Source organism: Otolemur garnettii, unplaced genomic scaffold (genome assembly GCF_000181295.1).
Source record: "Otolemur garnettii isolate 467f Iridium unplaced genomic scaffold, OtoGar3 scaffold00003, whole genome shotgun sequence".
Taxonomy (NCBI): Eukaryota; Metazoa; Chordata; class Mammalia; order Primates; family Galagidae; genus Otolemur; species Otolemur garnettii.
In genome coordinates this window covers 43,637,328-43,652,663 of record NW_003852398.1, presented here as the reverse complement: position 1 = coordinate 43,652,663, position 15,336 = coordinate 43,637,328, and the positions used below count along the sequence as shown (strand labels likewise).

The 15,336-nt window shown below is 39.6% G+C and overlaps 1 protein-coding gene across 6 annotated transcripts in view; it reads right to left on the bottom strand.

Moving 5' to 3' along the window:
* Nucleotides 1-12,643: 12,643 nt before the first annotated feature.
* P4HA2 (prolyl 4-hydroxylase subunit alpha 2) overlaps nucleotides 12,644-15,336 on the bottom strand; it is a 34,645-nt gene continuing 31,952 nt past the window's right edge. For all 6 annotated transcript variants that reach the window (XM_012808753.2, XM_012808747.2, XM_012808757.2 and 3 more), the window contains 2 exons: nucleotides 15,163-15,259; nucleotides 12,644-13,116 (listed from right to left, as the gene is read on the bottom strand). In XM_012808753.2, the coding sequence (XP_012664207.1) occupies nucleotides 13,046-13,116; nucleotides 15,163-15,259 (168 nt within the window). In that variant the 3' untranslated portion in view covers nucleotides 12,644-13,045. The remainder of the gene's footprint in view (nucleotides 13,117-15,162; nucleotides 15,260-15,336) is intronic.

Here is a 15,336-nt window from a genome sequence, read left to right as displayed (position 1 = left end):
GCAGGCACCTGTAGTCCCAGCTACTTGGGAGGCTGAGGCAAGAGAATCATTTAAGCCCAAGAGTCTGAGGTTGCTGTGACCTGTGACACCACAGCACTCTACCCAGGGTGACAGTTGGAGACTGTCTCAAAACAAACAAACAAAAAAACCGGTGTGGCCTTTTTTTTTGAGACAGAGCCTCACTCTGTTGCCCTAGGTAAAGTGCTGTGGCATAATATCTCACAGCAACCTCAAACTCTTAGGCTTAATTAATCCTCTTGCCTCAGCCTCCCAAGTAGCTGGGACTACAGGCACCACTATGCCCAGCTAGTTTTTCTATTTTTAGTAGAGATGGGATCTTGCTCTTGCTCAGACTGGTCTCAAATGCCTGAGCTCAAGTAATCCACCCTCCACAGCCTCCCAGAGTGCTAGGATTATAGGCATAAGCCACCACGTCTTGCCACTACATGGCCTTTTTGATGAACTGTGTTGCTTTCATGTATTTTTTATTTCATCTTTTACGTGTTTAATGATTTTAAATATACTTCTTTTATAAGCCTCTACTAACCGAAGTTCTTAGGAATATAATTTTAATTCTCTTTTCTACTATTTGTGCTGACATTTATGATAAATTGTTTTTATAATTTAGGATTGTGAACTCATGTTCAGCAGGGCCTGGGTGGCCTGGATCTAGCAAGTGTCCCTGCAGACAAGATTTGCATTCACTTTTGTTAGGCACCCTAGGGATATTATCTCCAGGTGTATATTCATATTAGTTTCTGGGTTTGGAGAGTGAAAGAAGGACAGTGTGCTAGGGAGAATGGAGAATAACACATTACCTTCACCTTTTCATCGTATAGAATTTGGCTTCATCAAAAAGGGTATATTCTTTCAGAACCTGGACCAGTTCTTTTTCCACAGAAATCAAGCCAGTCACGTGCCCTTCAAAATAGAGAAAAGAGTCCGTCAGAACAAGACAGATGACTCCCAAGCTTGCTTCACATGGAACTCCAGTGAAATGCAGGGTCTCTGAGCCAGAAAAGGGTCAGTTCTTTCTGGATCACTGGGTCTTGAAACTAAGGAGGTTGGATACTCACGTGGCTCTAGCCTCTGGCTTCAAAAAAAGAGGGATAGAAACTCCAATATGGATATTCAGGATTGCAACCCACACAGTATACTCAATCTTCAGGGAGGAATCTACATCTCACCCTTTCAGACCAAGAAAAATTTTGTCATGTGGGGCATACAAGCCCTGAGGGTTAAAACTACTTCACACATAGAGATGAACCCTGAAGTTTCAGGTGTGGAGGAAAAGAGCAGGCTGGACTCTCATGTCACAGAATGTATCCTGCCCACACCTCACAAAAACTATTTGAACACTCCTAGAGGCCTTGAGAACATCTTTACCTCACAAAAAGGATACATACCACATATACTTGTTCCTCAGAAAAGCCTTTGGGCTGTTGGGGTTCAGTCTCTTAATAGAAAAGGAAAAGTATCGATGTCTGGAAACTTCTTTTTCACTGTCCCCTATGAATGAAAACATGTGCATCAGACTATTCCATCCTTCTGGAGAACAGGTGGGCTGTGTCTGATGTTGGGAACTAAGGATCATTTGTAGAAAATACTACCCACGCTGACCTATGACAACAGGTGTGAAGACTTGTCCGTATGCAGCCCAAGAGACTAAATCTAGCCATCACCAGCATGGACATCTGCAGTTGTACAGCTCCAGAGGTCAGCATCTACAAGGTATTTAGTAATATTCATTGGACCACTAGAGTTTTCTTTAATCACTAATATAAGGATTTTGATACACAAATGCAAGGACATGTATAAACATGACACAAACCAAAATAACTTACACTATAAAAGCTTAAAGTAACCTCTTAAATTATATACTCCTTAGGAGACCAACAGGAGAGGGACACAACCAGCTAGGAAACAGACCTAGGTCAAAGAATATTTTAATGCCAGGATGACCAACATGAGCTGACTCTGGAAACCATAAGTTAAGCCTACTATGAATAATTCAGTCTAAAACTGAAGCTATCAAAGGGGAGCACACAGTTCATAATGAAGCCAAATTCGATAGTCTAGGATCATCAAAGTATATGACTAGCAAAAATGGCAAAACTCAACAAAAAAAAAATCTAAATTTAAAGATTACTCAGTTGTTTCGATTTAAATTTGGTCCCAACATCAAGAGGGTAGGGTATGTCTTGTAAATTTTCAGATCTCACTGGAGAGCACATAACAAAAAAAGCTGTACATCTAGACCAGGGTTCCTCAAACTTTTTAAACAGGGGGCCAGTTCACTGTCCCTCAGACCGTTGGAGGGCCGGACTGCGAGGACGAGTCAGCAGCAGCAAAAACACCCGGCGGGCCAGATCAACGTCCTTAGTGGGCCGCATGTGGCCTGCAGGCTGTAGTTTGAGGACGCCTGATCTAGACTCAGGAGACACGTAACAGTTATTTACTTTCCGCAGGAAAACTTTCTTCATTAGTAAAATGAGATAATTGGATGTCATGATCTTTAAGTTCATCTCTAGTTCCAAAGAGGAGCCACAGTATTTATCAAAATCTGCCTCAAAGAATAAACATAATATTGGTAACATTTTGGTCAACAACAGACCACATTTTGGTCAACAACAGACCACCATAAGAGTATACTACAGTATTTTTAGTGTACCTTTTGCATATTTAGATACACACATACTTACTATTGTGTTACAATTGCCTAGAGTCTTTAAGTACAGTAACATCAGCAACATGCTGTAGAGGGTTGTGACCTAGATGGTATAGTCTAGGAAACTCTGAATCTATGGGTAAATTCATGTGTACTTCTTTAAGGGAGAAAATCCCTTAAATTTCATATGATTCTCAGGAGGGTCTATTACCCCACAATGTTAAGTCACTGTAACTGTATTTTTTCTCCAACAGGCCCTATTTGTGATAATGCATTAATAATTTGTGACACCTATTCTACATGTTAGTCCAGGCAGGTATGCCCACTAGAAAGTTGGATACAAGGGTCTAGACTAGTGCTCTAGAGAGAGAGTTCTCTTTTGCACTCAAAAAGATTTGAGTGCAAAAAAGATAATTTCATAAGTCATCAGCCTATCTATGACTGTTAAAGCAGAAGAAGTAAAGATCCTTCCTCCTACAGTATGCACTTCTGGGAAGGGAGCCAGATGCTAGAGCAGGAAACATACGTGAGAAGGTAAGGAGCCTAGAAGGGAAGTTAGAAATGTAAGTGGAACAAAGAATCATGAAGTGTCTCATAGGAAGAAAAAACACTATAGAAAGTGTTTTCTGGATTTGGCCACTAGGAGGACCCAGACACTTTACCAGACAACTTGAGGGAATTAGTTGGGAGCGACTAGAGCCAAAAAATAAAAAAGGGAGGTAAGAGGACTGTAACTAAAGCGTTTTAAATAGGGAGCCTTAAGCTGCCTGAAATTAAGAAGGCAGGCAAGACAGCAGCTATGAGCCCATTGGTTACAAGAGGGATCCTGGTTATTACTCTCAGGAGTTTCTGTTGGCTGCAGATTTATGAAGAGAAAGAAAGAGACAGGTTTTTCTAAGAGGAGAGTAAGATCAAGGCAGACAGACCTCCTAGGAGTTTGCTGATCCTCCATGTTGTAAATGCACTTTCAGAAAGACACTGAAAAGTCCCTTAAAAACATAAAACTTTGAGCTTGCCAAATACCCATGGACTCTGGCTAGCACTTACCTTCTCATAACTCCCAAATGCTTTACCAAAGTATACTGGGTGCCCAAAAAATGTACACACGTTTTAAGAAAGTAAAAAACTGTATTCAATTTTGTGATCCTCAAGTTATGTTTGACGACTGGAATTACAAGAAGTGCTCAATGTGACTTGTATTTATCTTTTGTTATCAGTGTATGTTATTACAATTTTAATGGACATACTCATCAAGAAAATTGCCAAAATCTACTCTTGATCAAGAGATGATCTTAATTTTTTAATAACTTCAGTTTACTGATACTTATTTTGCAGGATGCTCCTGTGACTAGTATTGTTTAAAAAATTCTCAAGACCATTTCCAAATTTGGGTAAAACTAAGAAAAATTCATCATCCATTTTAGAGAATTCAAATTACTGATAGTGAGTGCTATTTAAAACTACTTCAGATGAAATTTCCAAAAAATTCAAGTGGTTGGACTATGGAAGAGGCAAGTCAGTGGCCACTTCTTTGTATAGCAGATATATTCACAGAAAGTAACTTTTCTCCAAGATCTCCAAATCTAAAGATACTTCATTTGATTTTCATATTCCCATCTCTCAGACACCTATAATCTCTTTAACAACTATTTGATAAATAACTTTCCCACAATAATTGACACTCATCCAGTGATTTGTACATTTCTGATTTCTTTTTTGCTCAAGTATATCCATATATCTTGCTAAAGTTTTACTTTAATCAAACGTACTTACAGAGTAGCTTTCTCTCACTTGTTAAAAGCAAAGAGACCTTTTATTATGCAACTTTGCATTGTAATAATTTTTACTGTAAATTTAACTTTTTCTACTTAGTTCAAAATATCCTACACAGGTAAGTTTCATAAAAATTTGTATTCTATTAAGCACCAAGATGCTTTCTACTTCAGGGTATTGTATTTGGTCAATCGATCTTTTTCTTTTTTGCTTTTTGCCTGTGCTATTAATAGTATATCTGCTTAGATGTTACAGCTTTTAATATTTGGCAAATATCTTTAATTTGTATGAAGTGCCTTAACTATATTTGATCTTAATGCCTCTCAGGAGTTGTATGTGTCTTTAATGCAGTTTTTAGATAAGGATAATAGTACATCTGCTCAGTGAATTCACAAAAAATTTTACAGCCTTTGTACAACACTAAAATGATTATATTTAAATTCATAAAAGCATTTTTACATATTAATATCATAAACTTATTTGGCATACACATTTTTTTTTTTTGAGACAGAGCCTCAAGCTATCCCCCTGGGTAGAGTGCCATGGCATCACAGCTCACAGCAGCCTCCAATTCCTGGGCTCAAGCGAGTCTCCTGCTTCAGCCTTCCAAGTAGCTGGGACCATAGGCACCTGCCACAATGCCTGGCTATTTTTTGGTTGCAGCCATCATTGTTGTTTGGCAAGCCTGGGCTGGATTCAAATCCGCCACCTTAGGTGTATGTGGCTGGTGCCTTAGCCACTTGAGCCACGGGTGCCAAGCCAGCATAACCATTTTTTAAATGGCTGTTACATCTTTACATACACACCTGCTATATTTGTTCTGTTAGGTCAATGGTCTCAAAAATATTTCACATCAATATCTTTTTCCAATTTATTAGCAATTTCATAAGATAGTCCATATCCTTTTAAAATTTCATTTCAATAAAATTTTTTTAGTGTTATAACCATCTTATAATCATATATATTTAATCTAGTGTTACCACCTTATCAACAGACTTAATAATTTGACACAACTGTCCATGATAGATTATAACTGATATCCAAAGTGTAAGGAAAAGTATTTGCTTTTTTTATTCTCAAGCCTTTCAGATCTAACATTTCATAGTAGCATATGTGTTCTCTCAAAATTCATATGTTAAAGTCCTAACTCAATATGTGACTCTGTTAGAGATAGAGTCTTAAAGATATAATTAAAGTAAAATGAAGTCATATGGGTGAGCATTAATCCAATATAACTATTGTCTCTATAAGAGATTAGTACTGACAACACACAGACCAAGGGGTGACCATGCAAGTCAAGAAGAGATACAACCTGTTACCACCTTGATCTTGGACTTCCAGCCTCCAACACTGTAAGAAAACAAATTTCTTTTGTTTAATCCATCCAGTCTGTGGTATTTTGTTGGTCAGCACAAGCACATTAATACACATGATTAATTTGAGTTTTATTAGACAAATAAGGCACAAATTAGATAAATAAGACACAAATTCCTTTTTATGATTAGCTACATGCATATAATGACTAAGTTCAACTAAATTAAGAAATATAGTATTTGGGTTTTCAACTTTCAGAAGCAACTCACCATGGATAGTAAAACAATGACGTGTAACTGACTGAAGCTGGGAGGTGAAAGGATATGTCATAGTTTTTATGTGTCAGCTTGGCTAGACTGTGGTGATCAATTGGTCAAATGCTAGTTCCACTCTTGATCTCATATACCAGAATGCCAGAAGTACCATCATAGGTTTACCAAACAAAAAAGTTTATGTTTCTAGGCAAATGAGAGGCTATAAATAATATGTAAATATCAAGAAGTAGCAAAGGCAGGGGGGACAATGGGGGATAGTGAATAAGAGCTAAAGAATCATCTCTTATATTTCTAAAGTGAAGTCAGGCACAGTGACTCACACCAGTAGTCCCAGCTACTCAGGAGGCTGAGGCAAGAAGGTTGCTTGGGCCCAGGAGTTCATGATTAAAGTAAGCTATGTTTGTGCCACTGCCCTCCAGATCCCGTCTCAAAAAAAAGAAAAAAGAAAAAGAAAGATTAAAAAAAAGAAAACCCAAAACAAAAACACTTAAACTTCTAAAGTGCAAAGATTAAGGAACCACACTTAATAAGCATTTGACTTATAGTCCGAAAACAAAGATAACTGAAAGAGGTTCTAGGCAGGGGGACTAGGAGTGGGAGTAGTCGAGTGGCACAGAATTATTCATGGTAAGCGCCTCTGTCCTTTATTTTTTAAACCATGTGCCTCTGTATTTTAAATTGGGATAGGAGACAGAGCAAATTCCTACTTGTGCTTCAAGACGCAGCTCTGAGGAGGGGCCGGCTCTCCCGGTTAAAGTCCACACTCACTCTACTGTGCTCCTCCAGCAGTAGGCTCTCTGTTATCACATTTCACACCTGTATTTGAGTCTCTTCAATTGATCTGAATTCTTTAAAAGTAAAGACAGTATTTGATTTATCTTTGCTTTTCCATCATATCTTTAATAACTGTTGAAGGAATGAAAATATAAATTTTTCTTTTCTTTTAAAGCAAAGGCTTTGGGAAGCTGCCAGATCAGGGTTTGATTCCCAGGCCTTCCATTTACCAGCAACTACACTTCGTGTGACCTCAGACATATCATCTAACCTTTCTGTGCTTCAGTTTCTTCCTTAACTATTCTGAAGAGTTGTACGTGATAACAGACTATAACGTCCCTGGCACAATACCAAATTCATACTGAAATGCTCAACTCTGTGCTGCCACAGTGAACATGTTAATACCAAGCTAATAAGTTAATAAAGATTGCTAAAAGCGGCTCGGCGCCTGTGGCTCAAGCGGCTAAAGCGCCAGCCACATACACATAAGGTGGTGGGTTCGAATCCAGCCCGGGCCTGGCAAAAAACAAGGACAACTACAACAAAAAAGTCGCGGGGCATTTAGCAGGCGCCTGTGGTCCCAGCTACTTGGGAGGCTGAGACAGGAGACTCGCTTGAGCCCAGGAGTTGGAGGTTGCTGTGAGCAGTGAAGCCATAGCACTCTACCTAGGGTGACAGCTTGAGGCTCTGTCTCAAAAAAAAAAAAAAAAAAAAAGATTGCTAAAAGCAGTGTCCTATCTCTAAGGCAGAATTTATCCCATGTCTGTTTACAGGACTATGCTGAGATTGAAGGACAGACACCAACACAGAGCAGATTCCTTAGGCTGATTATATGAATGCTCAAGATCAATATGGAATATCTCGTTATGTCAGATAACAAAGGGAGATATCAAAAATAAGGTTTTCTGTATTGGTATTTATTTTTTACACAAGAGAATTGTAAAAAAAATAAAATAAAATGGGAGACTTCAACTTTCAGCCAAGATAGAGTTGCTTATGGCTGACCAACTTTCATGCCCTCACCCTGAAAAAAAAAAAAGTGGATAAAGTCTCTTAAAAATCTGTTTTAAGTCACCAAATTGCTGAAGCAAAAAGAGCTTGAACATTAAGATCCTGGGGAAGGATAAATCTCATGTTGGTGAGCCAATAAGTCTGCTTTTATCTTTAAATCATTTACTGATTCTAGGCATGGGGTAATAATAAGGGTCCACAGCACTGTGCAACTGCTAAGAGGCAGAGAAACCAACAGAACTTTAACCAGTATCAGAGGGCACTGAAAAACAAAAATTAAACTGTAGCTTGTCAGAATATTGAACAAGAGGGAGGAGTGGAGAACTTGGCCAAACACTTAGCCTGTTTACCCATTAAGACATTTTCTGCATTCTGAAGCTATACAGAATGGAAAATTAAAAAGCTGAGCAGAAAATTGCTTAGATTCAAAAATTCAAATTCTCTGAAAAGGAGAACATGTGTTTTGGGAAGAGTCTTGATAGAGGATATAAGAATTAGAGTTGAAGAACTGCCAGTGGGGACAGATCCAGTGACCTGAACACTCTAGGCTCTCAGTTAGAAACCCCCTGGAGGACTACTTCCTGTAAGGGAGAAAATGAGAGTAAACTGAAGGTAGATGGGGCAATGCCTGTGGCTCAGTGAGTAGGGCCCCGGCCCCATATCCTAAGGGTGGCGGGTTGAACCCAGCACCAGCCAAACTACAACAACAACAAAGAAATAGCTGGGTGTTGTGGTGGGTGCCTGTAGTCCCACCTACTCAGGAGACTGAGGCAAGAGAATCGCCTAAGCCCAGGACTTGGAGGTTGCTGTGAGCTATGTTGTCACAGTACTCTACTGAGGGCAACAAAGTAAGACTCTGTCTCTAAAAAATAAATAAATAAATAACAATAAACTGAAGGTAGACTCTTACAAAAACTAAAACCCAGCTAAGGCCCTGATTAGATTAATGTAATCATTCCCCATTCTTCCCAGGAAAGGACGAGATATTTGTGTAGAAGGTTATCATTATCCAGAGCCTGTACCATTTTTCATAAACAATGTTCATCATTTAATAAAAAATTACCAGACTTGCCAGCAGAGTGGACCAAATAACCAGAAATCAAGGGGTGGGGGTGAAAGACAACAGAGAGCTATAGAAATACTAAACCATGGAGTTATCAAATAAGAACTTTCAAGTAATTGATTTATTAGTCCAAGAAAAATAGAGAAAACAAAAAATAAATTCCCCCAGAGAATTAAAATCCATTAAAAAGAGATGAATGGATATGCTAGAAATGAAAAGTGTAACAAATGAAATTAGGAGTTCAACAGATGGGGTTAGCAGTAGAATACATAAATGAATTGGAAGACAGAGCAATAGAAAATATTTAGACTAAATCACAAGGGGGGAAAAAACATGAGAGAGCACGAAATATATGAAGCACAATGAAAAGTTCTAACATCCAGATTATTAGAGTGTCAGAAAGAGGGAGAAGGAGAGATAGAAGTCATATTTAAAATTAAACGCCTGAGAAATTTTTAAAACTGATCAAAGACATCAACCCACAAATTCCAAGAAACTCTGTAAAAGCCAAGCAGAAAAATAAAAAGAAACCCACTCTAAGTCCATTACAGTAAAACTATTGAAAACCAAGATAAAAATAAAAATCTTTAAAGTAGCCAACAGGGAAGTGGTAAGAGAAAAATTACTTTCAAAAGGACAATGAGGCTCGGCGCCTATAGCTCAACAGGCTAAGGCCCCAGCCACGTACACCTAAGGTGGCGGGTTCGAATCCCCAGCCCGGACCCGCCAAACAACAATGACGGCTGCAACCAAAAAATAGCCGGGCGTTGTGGCGGGCGCCTGTGGTCCCAGCTACTTGGGAGGCGGAGGCAGGAGACTCGCTTGAGCCCAGGAGTTGGAGGTTGCTGTGAGCTGTAATGCCACGGCACTCTACCCAGGGGTACAGCTGGAGGCTCTGTCTCAAAAAAAAAAAAAAAAAAAAAAAGGACAATGAAGCTAAGCCAGAAAACAATTGAATTACATCTTTTAAAGTCCTTAAAGAAGGATGCCTAAATGCATTTATTAGTAAGCCTCAAGACAGCTATATATGTATACCAAAATATAGCACAGATAAAAAAAATATGAAGACAGATTAAGAGACAAGGATAGAATATGATATCACTTCTAGTCAGAGTCCCAAAAGAAACACAGACAATATTGGAAAAGAAAATGGTTTAAAATTTTTCTAAAACTGGTTAAAGATACCATTGTACAGATTCAAGAAGCCCCCAAAAAATCTCAAACAGGAAAAAGAAACCACAAACAACCTAGCATGCTTGTCACTTTTCTGTTGTTTCTCAGTTCCTTCTCGTCCCGTCTGTTACACTGGAGCTGCGACTCTGCAAACTACATTTCCCAGACTGCCTCTTCAGTGGGCTTCCTGTTAGATTCTGCCAATGGAAGCCACTAGAGGGAGATGAGATAGCAGTAGATTGTAGTTGCCCTAGACCTGGAGGGTTTCTTAGTATGAGAAAATACTTACATTAAGCCCCTGAGATTTAGAGGTTACTACTATACTAAAATTAAAATGGGGGAAAAAATTAAAATCAGACCCTTACAATTCATACCATATAAAAAGATAAAACTAAAGAGACAATAATGTATCCAGGACACAGGAAATGTCTTCATGATAATGAGGTATAGAAGGATTTCTTAAATGACACATAAAAAGCATAAATAAAAAGGTTGATAGATTTTACATAAAAATTAAGAACTTGTTTATCGAAAGAGTGAAAAGACAAACCATGAAACAGAAAATATTTGCAAAACATATAACCAACAGTTTGTGTCCATAATGTATTAAAAATTCCTGTGAGAAAGACTTGAAGGAAAAAACCTAATAACTAATAGACATATAAAAAGTTGTTCAACATCATCAATAATGTTAAAATAGATAATAGATGTATTCTTACTCAGGTCAAGCTGCTATAACAAAATACCACCTGTTAAGTTAAACAAAACATTTATTTCTCACTGTTTTGGAGACTGGAAAGTCCAAAATCAAGTGTCTGAAAGCCCACTTCCTGCCTCTTAGATGGTTATCTTCTTGCTGTGCCTTTACATGATAGGAAGAGGGCTGGAGCACTCTCTGGGGTCTCCATTAAAAAGGCACTAATTGGCGGGGCAAAGTGGCTCACACCTGTAATCCTAGCACTCTGGGAGGCTAAGGTGGGTGGATTGTTTGAGCTCAGAAGTTCTAGACCAGCCTGAGCAAGAATAAGACCCTGTCTCTTCTCAAAATAGAAAAACTGAGGCAAGAGGATTGCTTGAGCCCAAGAGTTTGAGGTTGCTGTGAGCTATGATGCTATGGCACTCTATCAAGAGCAAAGTCAGACTTTGTCTTAGAAAAAAAAAAATAGAAAAAAGAAAACGGCATTAATCCCATTCACGAGAATTACATTTTCATGACCTAATCACTTCCAAAGGACCCCACATCCTAGTATCATAATATTGGGCACAGGATTTCAATATATGAATTGGGGGGATGGGAGACACAAACATTTAGTCTATAACATGTACCAATCTAGCTAAAATGCAAAAGCATACCAGATATTGAAAGTTAGGGTAACAAGAACTCACATTTACTTGTGGTGAGAATGTGTACAAGTATAACCATTCTGGAATACATTATATGGTGTAGTTGAAGACTCACCTACTAAGAGTTCATGTTTCTACTCCTTAGATTTATATCCCACAGAAACATGTATTTATGTATACCAGGAATTATGTATAAAAAGCTTATCACTGTATTATTCATAATATACAAAGACTGAAACCAACTCCAACATCAAAGGTATACTGGCAGAATTAGCATACAGTCCTATAATATATAACAAAACTGAATGAACTATAAAAAATGCCAACAAACTATAGCTACAAAGCAACAAACATGGATAAATCTTAAAAATAATGTTCAACAAAATAAGTCATACATCCAAGAACACATTCTGATCTGATTAGTAAAAAGTTCAAAATCACAGGAAACAGAAGAACCATTGATTGTAGGGATTTCATCACAAGTGGTAAAACTACAAATATGAGCGAAGAAGATGGCCACAGATCACCAGACAGTGGTTACCTCCAAAGTGCTGGGGGCAGAGGAGGAGATGTGATACAGGAAGGGCTTGCAAGAGGCTCTTGAGGTGCTCATGTGCAAATGTTCTCTCCTCTGACTTGGATGCTGATGACACAGGTGTGCCTGCTCACCTTCACATCCCTTAAAGCAGTGGTTCTCAACCTTCCTAATACCTCCTAATGCCACGACCCTTTAATACAGTTCCTCATGTTGTGGTGATCCCCAACCATAAGATAATTTTCATTGCTACTTCATAACTATAATTTTGCTACTGTTATCAATCATAATGTAAATATCTGATATGCAGGATGTATTTTCATTATTACAAAAGGGTCACGACTCACAGGTTGAGAACCACTGCTTCTGTGTCGTATCATGAATAATTCCGTGTGCATATCTCAAAATTGTTAAATAATTTCAGATCACAACAGCTTTACAATCATGAACATACACGCTCTCTAGGTTTTCTAGGAGACAAAGAGAGACTATTTACCCTACTTTCCAGAAGTACACTGAAGCTTGGAAGAGACACAAGTATTGAAACCACATCGTCTAGAATCCAATGCCAGGGTTTTGTCGTTAAAACACTGCTTTAAAAAAACAAACAAACAAAAATTCCTTATCCAGACTCTTCCTACACAGAGGCAATGCATAGGAAAAGATGAGCTTTGTAAAAGCTCCTAGTCTTAAAAAATACTCCAAAGATGCTCTTTAAGGCTTCTGGCAGGGACATTTTATTTTTTGGTTAAAGCCACAATTGACAGAAATGCCATAAAAACAAACATGTAAACAAGGTATCAGAACTTTGGTTTACTGAAACATCTCACACCTAAAACATCTGAGGTACAAAGGCACCTTGCAAGGTGCTAGACAGCCTCACTCTGCTGCAGCCACTCTGACCCTAGCCTCTGGGCCAGAGATGGCACAGGCCGACTAGAAAGGCTGGGACCCTGGTCACGGAGGACCTGTCCCAGGATGGTCTCCCTCTGCTCCAGACAAACATTGATTCCTCCAAAAACACGCCTGAGAAACTGGTACAAAGTTGTCTGTCACGCTGAACTTGAAGATGACGTGGGCTGAGAGGCCAGGAAGGGGAAGCACAGAATGGGACATCAGTCAACTTCTGTTGATCCACAAGGCCTCAAGAACTCTTGTCCTCGTTCATGGAACCACTTATTGGAGACTGTGAACAGAAAGCAAGTATGTTACCATTTTATTGGTCAGTCCAGCAGCCAAAATGAATGATTCTTTTATGTGACTGTGCATTGTGCCCTGGGAATCAGACAAGAGTAAGACAGTCTCAGGCTTCAAGCTGCTTATGAGTTGTCAAGGAAGATTCATGTGTAAACAGATTATTGTACAAAATTTTCCCAGTGACACAGATATGTGCGAGGGTTGCCACGGGTATGTAGCATCTAACCATGGGAGGGACGAAGAAATCCCAAGGCTAGAATATAAAGCTGAACAGAAGTTACCCTGAAAAGGAGATGAATACACCCAGACGGTTCTTTACCAAGTGGGTTCTAGGAAATGGAAATAGGATGAGAAAGTTAAGGCAAGAAGCACCTTAGCATGAGTCAAGGATCTCAAGAAGCCTGATGTCACTGGGAGGTGGCAGGTGGAAACTAAGAGGTAGGTATGAGGAAGCCTACTAGCACTGTGGAGGGTTTGGACTTTGACCTCAGGTGCTGGGCACAAGAACACTGTCTGCCACCTGAAACCATGTCTTCAAACACACAAGAACCATAATTCCATTTCTCAAGCACACTCTCATAATGAATAAAAAATGTATTTCCAGGCGGTGCCTTGGCTCAAAGGAGTAGGGTGCTGGCTCCATATACTAGAGGTGGCAGGTTCAAACCCAGCCCCAGCCAAAAATTGAAAAAAAAAAATGTATTTCAATGTGCTATTGAAGTCATCAAGTTTTTAAAATATAATTTATCTTTCAGTAATACACATAGTTCATTTAAAAAATCAAGTTGTCTGCAAGGCTTACAATGGTCAACAGCCATCTTCTACTTCTTCCTACCCCAGTCCCTACTCCCAGGGAAACGTCAACTTCTCTAGCTGTTCCTTCTGATAGTTAACCTCATTCTTCTAGATAACATGCTCACAGTTCTATTTCTTGACTTTCAAGTTTGGAAATCTCTCATTTTACTCTTTGAAATACACACTTATTCCCTCCTATCTTCCCAATATAGTTATGTCACAACTTTTAGTTAAATTAACATTCAGTGTTTATATTATCATGTTACCTAAATGTTACCCCAAGCCATCTAGTACATTCTTCTATTTCCTTTCTTTTACAACTTTTCTCCCCCTGAAGTCAGCAACTGTCTCATTTTCTTTTTCATGTGCTTAACTTTCTGTGAACCTACTGCTGTTCATGTCCACAAATTCTCTTCAAGGGCTACACACTCATCTCTCTCTTTTTTTTTTTTGGTAGAGACAGTGTCTCACTTTATCACCCTTGGTAGAGTGCCGTGGCGTCACACAGCTCACAGCAACCTCCAGCTCCTGGGCTTAGGTGATTCTCTTGCCTCAGCCTCCCAAGTAGCTGGGACTACCGGGCTATTTTTTTGTTGCAGTTTGATGGGGGCCAGGTTTGAACCCGCCACCCTCAATATATGGGGCCGGTGCCCTACCCACTGAGCCACAGGCGCTGCCCCACACTCATCTCTTTGCTATCACTTCCTGTTACATCCTAGCTCAAGACTCTCCATGGCTCCCCACATCTGCTCCCAGGATAAGGCTCAAGCTTCAGCCTCAGTCCCAGACTTGTCTCTGGCCCCCATGCCACAGGCCTCCCCTTCTTCAAGAGACAAGGGCAAGCCAGCTATCACATAACCTATAATGCCGACTTTAGCCTGTGCCCCATTCTATATAGACCTTGAATGCCTGGGACACTCTTTCCCCTGCTTCCAGCTCTCCCTTCTGCTTCCTCAGAACCCTGCCAGAGCCTATTCCTCTGGAGAGCCAGTCTGCACTATGGTGCTATGCAGCTTTTCTCAAAGCTTCCTCAGCTTTCTAGGCATATCTGAATGTTCCCAAATAGCTATTCCCAAACATGGCTGGATAGCACTACCATTGGCCAAAAGAAAATATCTAAAGGAAGACAGTTTTGGCCTTGTGCAAATTGGACAGCAGCTTCCCAGCTCAGAATGTAAAGCCAAACGTCAAAGTCCAGGCTGAGGCCACCAAAGCTTACAATGCCCCTTAAGCTACTTACCCCACTTGCAGCCCACAAGCACAGGGCAGGCAGCATGTCTTGTTCGGTAGTCACCTTCTCCACTCCGCAAGAGGTTGTACCAGAATACAGCTGTACCCTGGGAAAGAGAGAGACTGTCAGAATACATTCTTAGGGCTCGGCACCTGTGGCTCAAGTGGCTAAGGCGCCAGCCAC